Raw genomic sequence first — 18,857 nt, 5'->3', positions numbered from 1 at the left:
GGAGAAAACTCTCCAGGTACTTGCTCTCTGGAGTCATGGTTGTCATGGAGTTTTTTCCATGCTACTTTGCCATGTCCCTTCTGATTCAATTCCTCACTTCATCACTGTCCTATTATGGTCTCACGATTATAGTTTTTCTTTTAATGAACTTGGAGTCATTTGAGCTGGAAAGGACCTAGAAACCATCTAGTCAAATGTCATCAATTTCCAGGTGAGGACCTGAAGCCAGTGGAGCTAAGAGATTTGCCCAAGATGACACAGCTGGTTGGCAATATAGACTGACAACAATAAATTAGATGTGTGGGCACTTACCAGTTTACAAAGTACTTTCATTTCAGATATGTACATACATACATTTTCTCAAATACCTGACCTGAGTCAGTAATCAAAGCAGCCCTTTGAAGCAGACATGGCATGATTTCCTAAACATAAGTGAGGAAATCAAGGAAATAGGGAAGAAATAAAACTAATTTGTGACAGGGGGATGAGTTACCATGGTTACAACCATGGGCATTGGTATCAGCCAGTCTGGGATGAATACCAGCTTTCCACTTGTAGGTTGTATGAACTTGAGCAAATTAACCTCTCCAAACCTCAGTACTATCACCTATAAAATGGAGCTGATAATAGTAGATACATCTCAGAGTAAATTTTCATAGAAAGAATCAAATTAGTTAACAGTTATCCAGCACTTACCACAGTATGTAGTACAAACGATGACTTCTATTATCAGAAGGTGTAATTCATGTTTTCTGAATTGGAGTTCTTTCCAGCATATTATGCTGCATTACTAATCCTTCATTAAAAATATCTACTTAAGATAATCCCCATAAACTTTTGTGTTTTGTTTTTGAAAAATGGAGCTCACCTATCCTGCAATTACTAGGAATACAGAGATATTTTCAGAAGGTCTCCTTCTTGGTTTGACCTAGTTCAGCTAATCTTACTTTTAGGGAGAAAAGGATGGATGGGGAAATAAATTATTTCTTTGATTTAACATTCACTAATTCGTTAGCAGTTACATATTCCCTCTGATAAGAACTATACTAATTTAATCTTTTAAACTGAATAGATTCTTAAGATAGTTTAAAGATATAACACCAAAAGTATAGAATTTGGGTTCCAAGGCTAAGCATTGGAAGACGTGCTTCTGGTCTATAGGAACCACTTATAATCCACACATGAAAATTTGCGAGACTCACCGTGGATTGTTGCTACCCTGGGAAGAATGTGGCAGACCTCAATATGCCCAAAGTTTCAATCTGTGAAATGGGAATAACTTCTCATCTGCCAACTCACATGGCAATAGAAATAAATCACATCTGTACAATGTAACCATATGAAGTATAAAGTGTTGTGTAAATACTAATGTAATATGTATGACATATAGTACACAAACTTGTCTGAAAAAATATCTATTTAAATTTTCTTTAAATTCTCTTGATTGGAATCTGAGTCTCTAAGTCAGCTGGCTTTGCTGCTCCCTGATCAAACTTAAGGCCCTGGAATCCCTGGGAGGTTCATATCTCTGGGACTTTGACGCTGTCTCCCAAGACACATCACAACAGCCTTAATTTCTGAAGTCTTGCTTTGACTCTGGGAAGCAACCATGGAGCATGCTTCAGGTGAACTATGTCCATAAATTGATAACTTTGACTTCTTTCTAGCCTCTGAGAATCTCCCCAACTCTTGACCATAAAAGGGCCCTTTCTTCCTACCATTCCTCTTTCCCACCTCTTTTTCACAAGCCACTACACAAGAAGTTCTCCAGGAATAAGATGGAGGGGATAGAAACATTATTTGGGAATATGCCAGACCAGTCTTTCTCCCTCTCCTCTCCTCCCTTCTCCTTCCCTCTGTTTCCTTTCTCACTATCATTCTCTCTCTCTCTCCTTCTTTTTCTTTCTCTCTCTCTGTCCATGAATAAGATGATAAAGTGTGCATTTGTAAATTATTTTTAATTTTCACATATTTAATTTTATACATTATTTTATATTATATTTATTGAAATATACAAATGCTTAATGGTTGAAAATAAACAAAAGACATTAAAAATCGTAGAGGAAAAAACAGTCTATGTGGCTTCCTAGGGTCTTGACATTTCTGTACATAAAATATCTATTAGATTCTCTGTTCTCAAAACGTAGGGTTTTATGTACCTGGGTCTAATCATAGAATCAGGTTTATAAAGTAAATTCAATGTTGGTGACACTGTCTCGAACAGATCCCCTGGTGGTGGTAGCTAAGAATAATGACAAGAGGAATCAAAGAGCAATGCTTTCACTTCTTCTTTCTACCTAGAAAGAAGACCTGTGACCTACAAAAAGTCAAATACATATTCTAAACTTTGTCTTCATTATAGGAGAAATAGCACCTGCATAAATATTGCTCTTAGTGAGATAAATGTGTTGTCCTCTTTATCACCCTTTTGAGGGCCTCTTTAATTTCCTTGTTCCTCAAACTATAGATAAGAGGATTTAACATGGGGATAAGGATAACATAGAACACTGAAAGCACCTTGTTCTGATTCTTGGAGTGGCTAGAGCTAGGATTCAGGTACATAAAGAGGCCTGTACCATAGAAGATTGTCACAACTGCCAGGTGGGAGGCACAGGTATTGAAGGCCTTGGCACTACCTTTGGCAGAGGATAGTTTCAGAATAGAAACTGCAATAAAACCATAAGATAAGAGGATAAAAAGAAAAGACCCGAATCCAGTAAAAAATGCTACCAGAAAAATAATCATGTGGATGATAAAGGGATTGGTGCAAGACAAGGAAATAATCTGGATTATGTCACAGAAGAAATTTAGAATGATATTGGGCCCACAAAAGTGGAGATGAAAACTAGGGACTGTTTGAACTAAACTACTAAGGAAACCACTCCCATAGGCCCCAGCAACCATCTTCTGACAGAGGCCAGGAGCCATGATGGCTGGGTACTGCAGAGGCCTACCAATAGCAACATATCTGTCATAGGCCATGGCAGCCAAGAGACAGCACTCAGCCTGACCCATCCAGCACCCAACAAAATATTGGGTGGCACAGGCAGTGAAGGAAATTGTTTTTTCATCTTTTAAGAAGTCTGAAAGCATCCTTGGGCTGGTAGAAGAAGAATAGCAGATGTCTAAAAATGACAGGAAACTGAGAAAAAAGTACATAGGTGTGTGCAGGTGGGAGTCCACCCTGATTAGGATGATAAGACCCAGATTCCAGACTAGGGTCATAAGGTAGATCCCTAGAAAGATTGGGAAGAGGACAAGCTGCCACTCTTTTCCATCTGAGAGTCCCAGGAGAACAAACATGGACGCAGAAGTGTAATTTCTATCCCCTTCCATGGACATGCTTGGTGCCATCTGCTGAGAAAATGATTAGAAATGGAAATAAATTCATTCTCAAAAAATAAAAACAAACATTTCTTTCTGTTCACACAGCTGACTAAATGTCAATCTTAAATCCTCAAAGTTGAGTTAATATAGTCTTAAATGTGAAATTACAAGCCTTAACTGAAAAATTCCCTTGGATATTGTCATTTTCTTAGGGGACAGAAGGGAGTAAATGGACATTATTTTTACATTATCCTCTAAAATCTTAATTTCATGTCTTAACATTCCAGAGTTTACAAATATATGAGAATTGGAACTAGACCAAATTATAAAAACTGTCATCTCTCAACATGGGGAAACAAAGATTCTGCTCGGTTGGATCCACTATTTATCAGTCCTTTCAGAAGACCCTGAACCATGCTGGGTGTCATCTGTCAAATAAGGATGCTGGAGTAGGTGCTCTGTAAAATCTCCTTTGGAACCAACGTTCTATTAATCTGCCATCAGGGAGGGTGGACGATTTCGTAACTGCCTTTCTACTTTTATAAAGCCTTCAGAGACATGAAAGTAACGTAATTAAATGATGGAAAGAGTCACACACCAAGATATAGATTGGAAATGGGTGTGACTTAACCAACCTAATGACTCTAGGAAGGCTCCTGAGAAGTTAGATAAGACAAGGTTGAAAGAGCCATTATGTTCCTTTCCTTACAGTTGCAGCATTTTCCTTTCCTCAAATCAGGGATATTATAAGTTAAGTTATCTAAGACAGTGATTCTTGATGTTCTTTCCATCAATGATACTTTTGAAAATCTGTTGGAAACTCTAGAACCTCTACCCAGCAAACTGCAACCACTTGTCACCTTTGCATATGGTTCTATTAGATTCTTAAATCATCCTGGAGTTTATTCATGGTTCCTAGCTTCAAGACTTCTCCTACAAAGTAGAGTGACTTGAACTCAAGTAAAGGTTAAGATGTTTAGTTAATGGACATTCTTATTATCAAACTAAGGCAGAATTTCTGGAGATTCTTTCTGTTTTCCTCTTTGGAGCTAGTCCAGAGAAAGAAGGCACTAAGTCTTCAGTCCAAACAGTAAATAAGCCAAAGATTATTTCTGCATCAGATACTATATGCCCTCATCAAGATGAAATAGCTGTTATCTCTCCAGATGGTCATTAGAACATCTCCCAACAAAGCTATTTAAATTAATATGACTCAAACTAGAAAGAAAATCATGGGAAGGTATGAAAGGTAGAAAATGTATGTCAGAGATGGCCTGGGAGTTGTATATGGGTAAAAGTAGATGTCTTGTAAATTTCCCTGGAGAAAGGCTGTGACCTTAATGGAATAACCTATGTCTATCAACTACAAATATTTGTCAGCATTAGACTTCCTGAATGTCTTCCTTTTCTACAATCATTTCCAAGCCTTCTAGTTCCAAAAATGAATGCAAATAGAAAATCCCCATAGACGCATAAGGCTACAGTCTGAGAAGTAAAGTAGAAGCATTCATTTCTCAAAATCAGATCAGTCATTGCTCCGTGTTGCACTGCTTTGAAGAGTATTCTGAAGAAATGAAGTTATTAATTAGAAAAGAAATACAAGACTTGCCATCAATATGGAAGGAGAAATGGTAGCAGACATGCTGCACAGTCATGCACCATGTAACAACATTTTGGTCAATGAAAGATCACAGATACAACATTGATCCCATAATATTAGTGCCATATAACATAGGTGTGCTGTAGGCATAACATGTATGTTTGTCTAGGTACACTCTATGATGTTTAGACAAAGACAAAATAGCCTAACAAGGCATGTATAAATGTATCCTTGTAATTAAGTGATGCATGAATGTATTAACATTCCCAGACTTGAATGTGGTTCTGTCCATAGTGAAACTGAATGGAGGGAGAATTTTGTGACAACAGAGCAGAAAATTACATTCTTCATCACTGTTACCATCATCATCATAACTAACAATCAGGACAGCAAAAAGATTTATTGTGGAGCTACAACTTATACTGTTCTTCCTCTACTCATGGACATATTCACAGCTTCCTGTAATGCCTAGTTGTTCAATATGGTAACCTTAAGCCTCATGTGCTGTCTACCAAACACAATACTCTTAAAATTGCCCATATATTTTTATTATATGCCTCTGGAACCCTAATTAAATGTATGTCACTGAATCTTCTTGCTCTATCCTCCACATCACTAAAACATCCGTTATTTGTATTTCTCTATTGTCTTCTGTATAATTTTTACAGACCTCTTTTCCAACAAATTTATACTAACATAAATTGTGTTAATTGGCTGTTTAACTTATCCACTTAATTTCAAATTTCCATCATAATATTTTATTTTCTCTCTGGAGTTCCCATTTAGTTCTTTTCCCAAATGGTCACCTTTGACAGCCTCTTATTCTTTCATCATACTCTCCAAGCATCTGGTATTTAAACATATTAAACATATTTACTTCTCATTAATAACTAATGATTTAAATATATAGTTTTGCAAATCTGATTCTATAGTTAGATGTCATAGCTGACTCTTAGTCAAGATGCCTTGTATATTTCTGTGCTTAGTGAATTTTTTTAACTTAAGTTCATGTTTTTTAAAAATTTGTCTGTGGGAATCTTTGATGCTTGTGTTTAAAATATGATCTTTCAGAAATGATTTATATTATTTCTGGAAGATACCTTGAGGGCAACACCAACACAGAATCCCTTTAAACAAGAATTTTGACTTTGTGTCTTTTGGTGTCAGAACAGTGAAAGATTCAGGCTGCATATCTATGTAAGTCAAAGTATGAGACTAAAAATTATCAGGGGAAGGAGGAATGTTAGCATCTTAGCAGTAAAAGACAGTCTTCCTTTTTGTCCCACTTTTGTAACAGTGAGTTGGACGTTCATCCATGAACAAAAACACCTTGTGGGAGTTGTGGCATCCAGGACCAAAAACCAAGGGAGCCAGGAGGAATCTTGCCCACCTGTGTATCTGGTAACAGGCAGACAGACATTAGAATGGGCTACAGGGCCAGCAGGAGACAGTGAACCTAACCCAAGCCACCTGGGTTATGATTGGTTAAGCCTGGAAAGTGCTGACTTTGGCTGACACCCATGAAAGAGAGAGACTTTATGGAAGCCTAGCCTTCCTGAGAGGGGACTATAGCACATTATTGGAGGAGAAAAAAAATATGAGTTGGTCACAGCGGAGAAGGTGAGAGGAGCATTCCCAGCACCACCTGTTCAAGGCAACAACGTACAGACTGAAGATTTCAGCAGTGGTGAACTATCCCCAGGGAAAAAGAGCCACAAGTGAGTGCCCAGCTACCATTGTAGTGCTGGAAGCATCTGGAGAAACCTAAGTCTTCCCAGAAGTACCTAGTGTACTGAGACAGGTAGTCAGTGATTGGAGGAAGAGGGAAGAGCAGGAAAGAAACAGTTGAGAATATTAAAGAGCTTTAAAGTGGCATAGTTTCTTCCTCCTGACTCAGGATTTCAACAGAAAGTCCACCCATGAGGCTCCAGGAGTACCTCACTCAAGAATCTCCCCACCAGGTCTGTGGGAACCCCTAAGTTGCCAGTGCTAAACACACTTCTCCCCACTCTGCAACTGACTTCTTTTGTATATTTCCAAGGGCAGCAGCAACAACAAATCTGGTAAACTGAGTGATCTAGGAAAAATAAACTTGAGTATGTGGGCAAGGGAAAAAAGACATACATGAACTGTAGTGCCAGCTTCTAGAAAACAAAAAAGAGTCTTCCAGTAGCCAAATTGGCGATTGGTAACAACCAGGGAAGACACAATAGCTTAAGAATTCTGCCACAAGTGAGAGCAATAAGAGTGGAGCACATTTACCCATATAAAGGCAGAGAAAACCTCAGATATAACACCACCAATAACAGGATACCCCATCTGAAGGCAACTAGCAAAGATTTGAAGAGGTGTTTTCTATTTCAAGTGCAAAAGCAGCAACCAGAAGCTATAAGAAATATGAAATATCAAGGGAACATGTCATCATGTAAAGTTAACAAAAATCGCCAACAACAGAATTTTAGAAGCACAGAATTTTGTGACTAAGCGAATAAAGAATTCAAAATAGCTTTTCGAAGAATCTCAATGAAAGAAAATAAAAGGCAAAAGAAGATAATAAGATAAGGAAATGAAGACACAAAATGAGATATATAACAAGGAAATAAAAATTATAAAAAAGAACAAACAGAAATTCTGGAGATGAATAATTCAATGAATGAAATGAAAAATACAATAGAGAGCATCTTCAGTAGAGTAGAGAACATGGAAGACAGGAAAGTGAGCTAGAGGGCAAGACGTTTGAATTAACGCAGTCAAAGCCAAGGAAACAAAACAGAAGGAAAAAGAGCAAAGAAAGCCTACGTGATCTATGGGATTTCATCAAAACAAAATTAGAAGAATTGAGGTTCAAAAGGAACAAAGAGGGAGAAGGGGGCAGAAAATTAATTTAGGGAATAATACTACAGACTTCCAAAACCTGGAGAGACTTAGGTACACTCACAATCGCAGATCACCCTATGTTCTCATTTCAAAAGACGTTCTCCAAGACAAATCAAAATAAAACTGTTAAAGATCAAAGACAAAGAGAGAATCCTAAAAGCAACAAGGGAAGAAAAGATTGTACCTTCAAGGGAATCTCATTAGCTATCAGCAGTTTTCTCAGCAGACATCCTATAGGCCAGGACAGAGGGGAACGGTATATTCAGTGTTGAAAGAAAAACTGCCAGCCAAGAATACTCTATCCCACAAAGTTATCCTTCAGATACGATGGAGAAATAAAGACTTTCTCATAAAACAAAAGCTGAGATTATTCACCACCACTAATCCTGCCTTAAAAAAGTTTTTCACATTGGAATAAAAAGACACCAACCAGCAACATGAAAACATACAAAAGCACGTAGCATAGCATAAAGGTAGGTATATAGGCAGGCACAAAAAACTCTAATTCTGTAATAGGATGGTGTGTTAACCACTTAATTCTAGTATAAAGTTTAAAAATGATGAGTATTAAAATGTTTATAGCTAGAATAATTTGTTAAAGAATACTTGATGTAAAAAAAGGTAAATAACAACATAAAAATATAAAAGATAGGAGTAAAGGGGTACAGCTTTTGTAGAAAATTTAAGTTGCTATCAGTTTAAAATGCAGTGTTTTCTTTATAAGATGTTTATGTAACGCACATGGTAATCACAAAGAAAAGGCCTAGAGTAGATTCACAAAAAGACAAGAGGAAACACAGCATACCACCAAAGATACAAAGTCAGGCACACGCAAGGAAAAAAGAGACAATGGAAATACAAAACAATCAGAAAACAATGAATAAGATGGCATTAGTAAGTGCTTATATATCAAAAGTAACTCTACATGTAAATGGATTGAATTCACCAATCAAAAGACAGAGTCCTGGATAGATAAAAACAAGACCCAACTATATGCTGCCCACAAGAGATTCACTACAGCTTTAAGGACAGCCACAGGCTCAAAGTGAAGGAATGGAAAAAGATATTTCATGCAAGTGGAAACCAAAAGAAAGCAGGAACAGCTATCTATATCAGACAAAATAAATTTTAAGCCAAATATGGAAACAAAGAAGGTAACTATATAACAGTAAAGGGGCCAATTCATCAAGAAAACATAATAAATGTAAATATACATGCATCCCAAATCAGAGCACCTAAGTATATTAAGCAAATACTAACAGATCTGAAGAAGGAAATAGAGAGCAACACAATAATAGTGGGAGAACTTAGTATTCCACTTTCAGCGGTGGATAGATCATCCAGGCAAAAAATCAACACAGAAATGTTAGACTTGCATCGTATTAGACCAAATGGACTTAACAGACATTTATACAACATTTCATCTAATAGCAGCAGAATATATATTCTCCTTAAGTGCACATGGAACATTTCCAGGATAGATCATATGACAGGATACAAACATATTTTAAAATTCTTAAGCCTGAAATCATACCAAGTATCTTTTCTGACCACATTGGTATGAAACTAGAAATCAACTTAGGGAAAGCTGGAAATTTTACAAATATTTTCGTGTACAGAAAATATACAAAAAAAACCCCCGGAACAACCAATAAGTCAAATAAGAAATCAAAAGAGAAATCAACAAATATCTTAAAACAAATAAAAATAGAAATATAACACACCAAAACCAATACCATCATAAAAAAAATCAGTTCTGAGAAGGAAGTTTATAGCAATAAATTCATATATTAAGACTATAGAAGAATCTCAATAAAAACCTAACATTACAACTCAAGGAATGAGAAAAAAAAGAACAAACTAAGACCAAAGTGAGTAGAAGGAAGGAAACAAGAATGATCAGAATGAAAATAAATGAATTAGAGACCAAAAAACAATAAGAATAATCAATGAAGTTAAGAGGTAGTTTTCAAAAAATAAACTATTCTGACAAATCTTTAGATAGGCTAAGAAAAAAAAGTATACTGAAATAAAATCAGAAATGAAAGGGGAGACATTACAAGTGATATTACAAAACTACATAAGATCATAAGAGACTACTATGAACAACTATATGCCAATAAATTGGATAATCTATAAGAAATGGATAACTTCCTAGAAATATGCAAGTTATCAAGATTGAATCAAGAAGAAATAGAAAATCTGAACAGAAAAAGATGAGTAAGGAGATGAAATCAGCAATCAAAAACCTCTTGATACAGAAACCCTCAGAACAAGATGGCTTCTCTGGCAAATTCTGCCAAATTAATGCCAATCCTTCTTGAACACTTTCAAAAAATTGAACAGGAAGGAATAGTTCCCATCACATTTTAGGAGGCCGCTATTACACTCACACCAAAGCTATGACCAAGTGGGATTTATCCTTGGAAAGGAAGAAGGTTCAAGATGTCCAATTTAATAAATGTGATACACCACATTTAGAGAATGAAAGATAAAAATCATATGATCATCTCAATAGATGCAGAAAAAGCATTGGACAAAATATCGCATCCTTTCATGATTAAAACCCTCAAAAATTAGATATACAAGGAACATACCTCAACATAATGAAGGCCATATAAAACAAACCCACAGCTAACATTATGCTCAATGGTGAACAACAAAGTTTTTCCTCTGTTAGGAACAAGGCAATGGTGCTCGCTCCCACTACTCTTATTCAATTTAGTACTAAAAGTCTTAAATAGAGTAAACAGGCTAGATAAAGAAATATAAGACATCCAAATTGAGAAGGAAGAATTAAAATTGTCGTTATCTTCAGAGGATATAAACTTGGATGTAGAAAATCCTAAAGACTCAACCAAAAAAGGGTTGGAAGTAATCAACCAATGCAGTAAATTTGCGGGATATAAAATCACTGTTCAGAACTCAGTTGTGCTCCACGAGCACGAAATATCATTCCATTTGCTTCTATCATCCTTGAATTATTTCAACACTGTGTTATCGTTTTCTGTGTACAAGTCTTTCACTTCCTTGGTTAAATTTATTTCTACGTATTTTATTGTTATTGTTACTATTTTAAATGAAATTATATTTTTTATTTCTCTTTCTGCTAGTTCATTGTTAGTGTATAAAAAAGCAACTGATTTTTGTACATTGATTTTGTACACTAAATTTTACTCTACTCATTGATTATTTCTAATTGTCTTTTCATGAATTTTAGGTTTTCTTATACATATAATTGTGTCAACTGCAAATAGTGATGTGTTAACTGCTTTCTTTACGATTTGGATACATTTTGTTTCATTTTCTTAACTGCTCTGGTTAGAACTTCTAATACTATTTTGAATAAGAGTGGTTAGAGCAGCATACTTGACAAACGTTTTGATATTAGCTAATTTCTCTGAAATTGAGAAAATTGTTATTTTTGATTCAGTGCTGTACTATTATCTTCTACAGTGTCTTAGGCTTTATAGATATGGTCTCACTACATTAAAGATAATCCTATTATCCCCATTTTACAAGTGAAAAACAGAAGTCAACAGAGTTCAAGACCACATAATTAAGAAATTGCAGAAGTAGAACTCAACATCCGCCTCTCACTCCAGAGTAATACCTGATATTTCAGTTTAGAGATTCCTCTTTTCACTGAAGGTCAGAGAATTTGGGTGAGGAGAAAGAGAACACAAAGAAGAACCCTAAGTGGAGGGTGTGGAAGTGAGGGAGAGGGAAGAGTTAAAGAATGGCAGATAACATAAATCTCATGAAACTTATGAGAACCATAAATCTTACTCTGCCTAGGTCTTACTGGAAGAATCACATGGATGTTGAGATAGGACAGAATCCACTGTTTTCTTTAAGTCTTGCCCTCTCACTTTGACCTACATCCCCCAGGATAAAGAGTTCTTGCCAAAGTTGAAATTTCTTATTTCTTTTCAAAAGAATTATTTAGGTAGGCCACACTGCACTCCAAGATGGGGACTTTTGGCCATGAAATTGGCTGTCTACTTACAGCCAAAGAAATGCCCACCACTGGGGATCCTCTCATATGTGTTCTTAGGGCAGAGGTGAAAGGAAAAAAGACAGTTACAGGGAGAAAACTCTCCAGATACTTGCTCTCCGGACTCATGAATGTCATGGAGTTTTTTCCATGCTAGTTTCATGCCCCAATTTGCCACGTCCCTTATGATTCAATTCCACACTTCCCCATGGTCCTATTATTAGCTCATGATTATAGCTTTCCTTTTAATGAACATGGAGACATTTGAGCTGGAAAGGACCTAGAGAGCATCCAGTGGAATACCATCATTTTCAAGGTGACTACCTGAGGCCAGTGGAGTTAATAGATTTGCCAAAGATGACACAGGTGACTGACAATACAACTTGATAACAAAAATTAGATGTTTGGACACTTCCCTGTTTACAAACCACTTTCATTTTAGATACATATATTTTCTCAACTCCCTGACTTGAATCAATAACAGCAGCCATGTGAGGCAGACATGGCATGATTTGCTACACGTAGGTGAGGAAATTGAAGCAATAAGGAATACGATAAAAGTAACTCAAGACAGAGTCACAGATCATCATGGTTAATACCATGGGCATTGGTATTAGCTAATCTGGGTTGAATTCCACCTTTCTATTTCTTGGTTATGTGACCTTGAGCAAATTAACCTCTTCAAGCCTCACTATTGTCACCTGTAAAATGGGCTCATAGTATCAGCTATTCATAGAGTAGCTCTTCATAGAATCAAATTAGATAATGCTTATAAGGCAGTTATCAGAGAGTGAAGCACACAGCATGCCTTCTATTAAAATAGGTATAATATATTTACACTGAATTGGAGTTCTTTCTGACATATTATGCTGTATTACTAATCCTTCATTAAAAATATCCACTTCGATCATTCTCACAAACTTTTGCTTTTTGTTTTTTTGTGTTTTTTTTAAAATGGAACTCATCTACCCTGCCATTATTAGGGATACATAGATGTTTTAGGAAGTTCCCACTCATGGTTTGATGTCCTTCAGGTAACCTTACTTTTAGGGAGAAAGGTATTATGGGTTAATGACTTAATTATTTGATTTAAAACTCGATAATTGGTTAGTAGTTATTTATTCACTCTGATAAGAACTTTAAAAATTTAATGTTTTAACCTGAATAGATTCTTAAGATAGATTTAAATATGTAACACCAAAAGTGTAGAAGTTGGGCGCAGGGACAAGCAATGAAGGACGTTTCCTGTCAGTAAGAACCATTTATGTTCCACACATGATACTTTGTGAACTCAAAGATGGATTGTTGCTACCCTGGAAGGAACGTGGCAGAACAAAATATGCCCAAAGGTTCTATCTGTGACATGGAGATAATTTCTCACCTGCGAACCGCACATGATAGTAGAAAAAAATCACATCTATACAATGTAACTAATTAAGTGTAAAGAGTTGTGTAAATAATAATGTAACATGTACGAAGTTTAGCCTACAACCTCTTGTCTGAAGAAAAATCTCTCTTTAAAATTTTCTTTAAATTCTCTTAGTTGGACTCTCCAAGGCTGGTGGCTCTGCTTCTCCCTGGTCATACTGAAGGCCCTGGAGTTCCTGTGAAGCTCCCATCTCTGGGACTCAGGCTCTGCCTCCCTAGACATACCATAACAGCCTTCGTTTCTTAGTCTTGCATGATCTTTGGAAGCTACCATGAAGCTTGCTCTAGGCTACCTATGACCAGAAATTGATGCCTTTGACTTCTTTCTAGCCTCTGAGACTCTCCCCAACTCTTGACCTTAAAATTGCCCCTTCTGGGAGCCAGCCCAGTGGCATAATGCTTAAGTTCTGTGCATTCTACATTGCAGCCCAGGTTCACGTGTTTGGATCCTGGGCATGGGCATACCGCTCATCAGCTGTTCTGAGGCGGCAGCCCACACACAAAATAGAGAAAGACTGGCACAGATGTTAGCTCAGGACTAATCTTCCTCAAGCAAAAAATGAAGAAGGCTGGTAATGAATGTTAGATCAGGGTGAATCTTCTTCAGAAAAAAAAAAAAAGCCCCTTCTTTCTACCATTCCTTTCTCCCAACTGTTTTTCACAATTTACTTCACAAGAAATTTCGAAGAGTAATATAAATGGAACAAGATTATTTGGAAATAAAGCCAGACCAATCCTTCTCCCTCTCCTCTCCTTTTGTCTACTCTCCTGCCTTAACCTTCCAGCCTCTCTCTTTCCCTCTCTTCCCTTCCTCTCTCCTCTCTTTCTCTCTGTGTATGTGTCCCTCTCTGTTTCTTTCTCTCTTTCCAGCTTTCTCTTTCTGTATCCCTCTCTCTAATGCTGACTTTCTCTCTCTCTGTTTAGAATTAAGATGATAAAGTATTCACTTTAAATTATTTTTAACTTTCACACATAAAAATTTATACATTATTTTATTTTCTTTTTATAGAAATATAAATAATGCTGAAAAATTGAAAATAAATAAAAGCAATCATAAAAACTGTAGAGGAAAGAATCATGTGCATGACTTCCTAGGGTCTTGTCATTTGTCTGCAATAGTGATAACAGCTATTGGAAGCTGTGTTCTCAAAAGAAAGCTTTTCATCTACTTGGGTCTAACAAACTGATTTCCATGTTGATGACATTGCCTCAGACAGATCACTTGCTGGTGGAAGCTAAATATAATGGCAACCAAAATCAAGGAGTCAGGTTTTCACTTCTCTATACTTAGTCTTGTGACCTACAAAAGTTTACTTGAATGTTCTTACCACTGTTTTCCTTATTAGGGTAACAACTGCTCAAATATGTTCTTACTGAAGTAAATGTTTTGCCCTCTTTATCACCCTCTTGAGGGCCTCTTTGATCTCCTTGTTCCTCAGACTATAGATAAGAGGGTTTAACATGGGGATAAGGATAACATAGAACACTGACAGAACCTTGTCTTGTTTCTCAGAGTGACCAGAGTTAGGATGCATGTACACTGAGAGGCCTGTTCCGTAGAAGATTGTCACAACTACCAAGTGGGAGGCACAGGTATTGAAGGCCTTGGCACTACCTTTTACGGAGGATATTTTCAGGATGGAAGCTGCAATGAAACTATAGGACAAGAGAATAACAAGAAAATAACCGAACCCAATAAAAAAAGCTACCAGAAAAAGAATCATTTGGCTGATGAAGGGATTGGAGCAAGACAAGGATATGATGTGGGTTATGTCACAGAAGAAATTTGGAATGATATTGGGCCCACAGTAGTAGAGATGAAAGCAAGGGATTGTTTCCGCTAAGCTACTAAGGAAACCACTCCCACAGGCCCCAGCAACCATCTTCTGACAGAGGCCAGGAGCCATGACCGCTGAGTACTGCAGAGGCCTACCAATAGCAACATATCTGTCATAGGCCATGGCAGCCAAGAGACAGCACTCCGTCAGACACATCCAGGATGCAACAAAATACTGGGTGGCACAAGCAATGAATGAAATCATTTTTTCATCTTTTAGGAAGTCTGAAAGCATCCTTGGGCTGGTGGAAGAAGAATAGCAGATGTCTATAAATGACAGGAAACTGAGAAAGAAGTACATAGGTGTGTGCAGGTGGGAGTCCATCCTGATTAGGATGATGAGACCCAGGTTCCAGAGGAGGGTCACAAGGTAGATCCCTAGGAAGACTGGGAAGAAGATAAGTTGCAGCTCTTTTTCATCTGAGAGTCCCAGGAGAACAAACACGGCCACAGAAGTGTGATTTCTATTTTCTTCCATGGTCCTGCTTGTTGAGATCTGCTGAGAAAAAATTGAAAGAAGGAAATGGATTCATTTTCAAAAAACTCAAAAAAATTGTTTTCATTTCTTCCCAGTCACACAGCTCACTAAATATACATCTTAAATCATCAGTGTTGAATTAATCTGTGTCTTTTATGTATATTCACCAAACTTAACTAAAAGTTTTCTTGCATAAATAGTCATTTTCTTTGGGGGCAAAACACAGTAAATGAACATGATTAGTACATTATCTCCTAAAATGTCTTAATTTCATGTTTTTCCCTTACAATTTTACAAATATATGAGAATTAGAAATAGAGTAAGGTAGGAAAATGCTGCCAGATCTCTATATTGTGAAACAGAAGGAGTATGATAAGTCCTGGCTCTGAATTTAATTCAGTGCTTGAAAAAGTCCCTGAATCATGCTGGACCTTATAGTTAAGTGATGACAAAGTAGGGGCTCTTTAAAATCTCCTTGGGAACTAATATTCAATTAATGTAATCAGGAAGGTGGACAATTCTGTAACTGCCTTTCTGCTCTCATAATGCCTCAAGAGACATAAGAATAATGCAATGATATGGTGGGAAGAGTCACATACCAAGAGGCAGTTTGGAAATGGATGTGACTTACACTTCTTAATGACGCTAAGAAGGCTCAGAGAAGTTAGATAAGACAAGGTTGTAAGGGTCATTATGCACCCATCATTGCAGATGAAGATTTTTATTTCCTCAAATCAGAGATACTTATAAGTTAAACTGTCTAGGATAGTGATTCTTGATCTTCTTCGGGTCAGTGATACTTATGAAAATGTTGGAAACTTTAGACACAGTATCCAGGACACTGCAACTACTTACCACCTTTACATGTGGTTTTATTGGATTCTCAATCACACTCCAGTCTATTCATGATTCCCAGGTAAAAGACTTCTACAAATAAAAGTGACTTGATCTCATGTAAGAGTTGAGATGTTTAGGCAATGGATATGGAGATTAGGAAGCAGACGCAGGATTTCTGGAAGTTCTTTCTCTTTTTCTTATTGGAGCCAGTCCAGGGAAGGCAAGCACTAAGTCTTCAGGCCAAATGATAAACAGCCAAAAAAATATTTTTGCCTCAGGCACTGTATACCCTCTTCAAGATGCAATAGCAGTCATCTCTTCAGATAATTATTAGAACATCTCCCAACACATACACATTTTTATTCAGATGAACTCTAACTAGAAGGAAAATAATGGGAAGCTGTGAAAGGTAGAAAATAGATATCAAATATTGCCTTGGAGTTGTGTACATGGATAAAATTAGAAGTCTTGGAGATTTCACTGGAGAAAGGCTGTGACATTAATGGAATAAGCTATGTCTGTGAACTATAAACATGTGTCAACATTAGCCATCCATAATGTCTTCCTTCTCCAAAAACATTTCTTAACCTCCTAGTTCCAAAAATTATTGAAAAGAAAAAAAAAATCCCCATAGAAGCATAAGGCTGTAGACTGAGAAGTAATGTAGAAGTATGAATTTCCTAAGATCAAATCAGTCATTGTTTCATGGTGCACTGTTTTGAGAAAAATTCTGAAGGAATTAATTAGAAAAGAAAATCAAGATATTTTCCATCAACATAGAAGAAGAAATGGGAGCAGATAGACTATATATTTACCAACCTAGACATAGATGTGGTTCTGTCCACAGAGAGACTGAATGGAGGGAGAGGTTTGTGAGGACAGAGCAAAAAATTGTGTTCTTCATCATCATCACCATCACCATCTTAGCCAACAGTCATGACGACAAAAAGATTTATTGAGCAGTTACAATATGTGCTGTTCTTCTCCTTCTACTCATGGATAAATTCATAGCTTCCTGTAATGTCTACTCATTCAATATGGTAACCTTAAGCCTCATGTGCTGTCTACTAAACGCAGATAGTACAATGAAAATTGCCTCCATATTTGTATTATATTCCTCTGGAACCCCAATTAGAGGTGTGTTGAAACTTCTTCCTCTACCTCCCACATCACTGAAACATTCATTATTTGTATGTCTCTACTGTGTTCTGTTTAATTTTTACAGATCTATCTTCCAGTAAGTTCATTCTATTATAAGTTGTGCGAATTGCCTAAGTCATCCATTGAACTTCAAATTTCAATCATAATATTTTATTTTCTCTCTAACGGATCTATTTTCTTCATTACTCAAATGGTCAGCTTTGATAGTCTCACTCTTTCATCACATTTTCCATAGCATCCTTTATTTAAACATTTCTAATTTACTTATTAAAATTATTATTTTCTAATAATAGAAATACATGGTTTTGCATGCATCATTCTATAGTTGGATGTTATTGCTGACTTTAGTTAAGGTGACCTGTTCATTTGTATCTTTAGTAATTTTTATATCTTTTTTTTCCCTATGGATTGGCACCTGAGCTAACATCTGTTGCCAAGCTTCCTTTTTTTCTTCGTCTTCTTCTTCTCCCCACAGCACCCCCAGTACACAGCTGTATATTCTAGTTTTGAGCACCTCTGGTTGTGCTATGTGGGGCACTGCCTTAGCATTGCTTGATGAGTAGTGCCATGACTGTGCCCAGGATCAGAACCAGTGAAACCCTGGGCAGCTGAAGTGGAGAGCATGAACTTAACCACTTGGCCATGGGGCCGGCCCCTGGCATCTTAAGTACATGTTTCTTTAAAATTTATCTGTGGGAATTCATAATGCTTGAGTTTAAAATCTGTTGTTCCAAAAATGATTTATGTCACTTGCCAGATGCTTTGAAGGCAACACCAACCCAGAATCCCTTTAAACAAAAAATTTTGACTTGGTGTTTTTGAGGTCATAATCATGATGATATTTACATGGCGTATTTCTCTAAGTAGATGGATGAGAGTAAAATGATCCAAGAAAGGAGTGACATCAGCATTTTAGCAGAGAAAGACATTCTCTGATTTTGTTTTGCTTTTGTAACAATGAATTGGATGTCCATCCACAAACAAAAGCACCTTTGTGAGTTGGAGTATCCAGCACCATGCACCAAGAGGCACAGGAGGACTCTCACCCACCTGAAAATCCAATACTAAGCAGACAGACCTCAGAATCAGCAGGACTCAGCAAAATTGCCCCAACCTATCTTGGCCACAGTCAGGTAAAGCCTGGAGAGTGCTGAAGACTTGGGCAGACAACCATGAATGAGACAGACTTTGTCTCTCAGCAACGAAGCCCAGCCCTGCGAAGAAGGGATTCCAGCACCATAATGGAGCAGAAAAAACACGTGAGTTTGGTCACAGTGAAGACAATGAAAGGAGCTGTGCCAGCACCACCCCTCTC

The 18,857-nt window shown here is 37.0% G+C and overlaps 2 protein-coding genes across 2 annotated transcripts; both read right to left on the bottom strand.

Moving 5' to 3' along the window:
- Positions 1-2,391: 2,391 nt before the first annotated feature.
- LOC139044304 (olfactory receptor 5A1-like) lies at positions 2,392-3,354 on the bottom strand. The gene has a single exon (XM_070503732.1). It carries the CDS (start codon positions 3,352-3,354, stop codon positions 2,392-2,394), a length of 963 nt encoding a protein of 320 aa, XP_070359833.1.
- An 11,245-nt stretch (positions 3,355-14,599) lies between these two features.
- On the bottom strand, positions 14,600-15,556 carry LOC139044318 (olfactory receptor 5AN6-like). Its single transcript, XM_070503737.1, has one exon. The coding sequence runs from the start codon at positions 15,542-15,544 to the stop codon at positions 14,600-14,602; it is 945 nt and encodes a 314-aa protein (XP_070359838.1). The 5' UTR covers positions 15,545-15,556.
- Between the last annotated feature and the right edge of the window lie 3,301 nt (positions 15,557-18,857).

This window comes from Equus asinus, unplaced genomic scaffold, assembly GCF_041296235.1.
Source record: "Equus asinus isolate D_3611 breed Donkey unplaced genomic scaffold, EquAss-T2T_v2 contig_800, whole genome shotgun sequence".
NCBI lineage: Eukaryota > Metazoa > Chordata > Mammalia > Perissodactyla > Equidae > Equus > Equus asinus.
This window is presented reverse-complemented; position numbering and strand designations above follow the sequence as displayed.

Excerpts from the sequence above, each read along its gene's own strand:
- LOC139044318 (XM_070503737.1), bottom strand. The coding sequence starts at position 15,544 with ATGGAAGAAAATAGAAATCACACTTCTGTGGCCGTGTTTGTTCTCCTG.
- LOC139044304 (XM_070503732.1), bottom strand. The coding sequence starts at position 3,354 with ATGGCACCAAGCATGTCCATGGAAGGGGATAGAAATTACACTTCTGCG.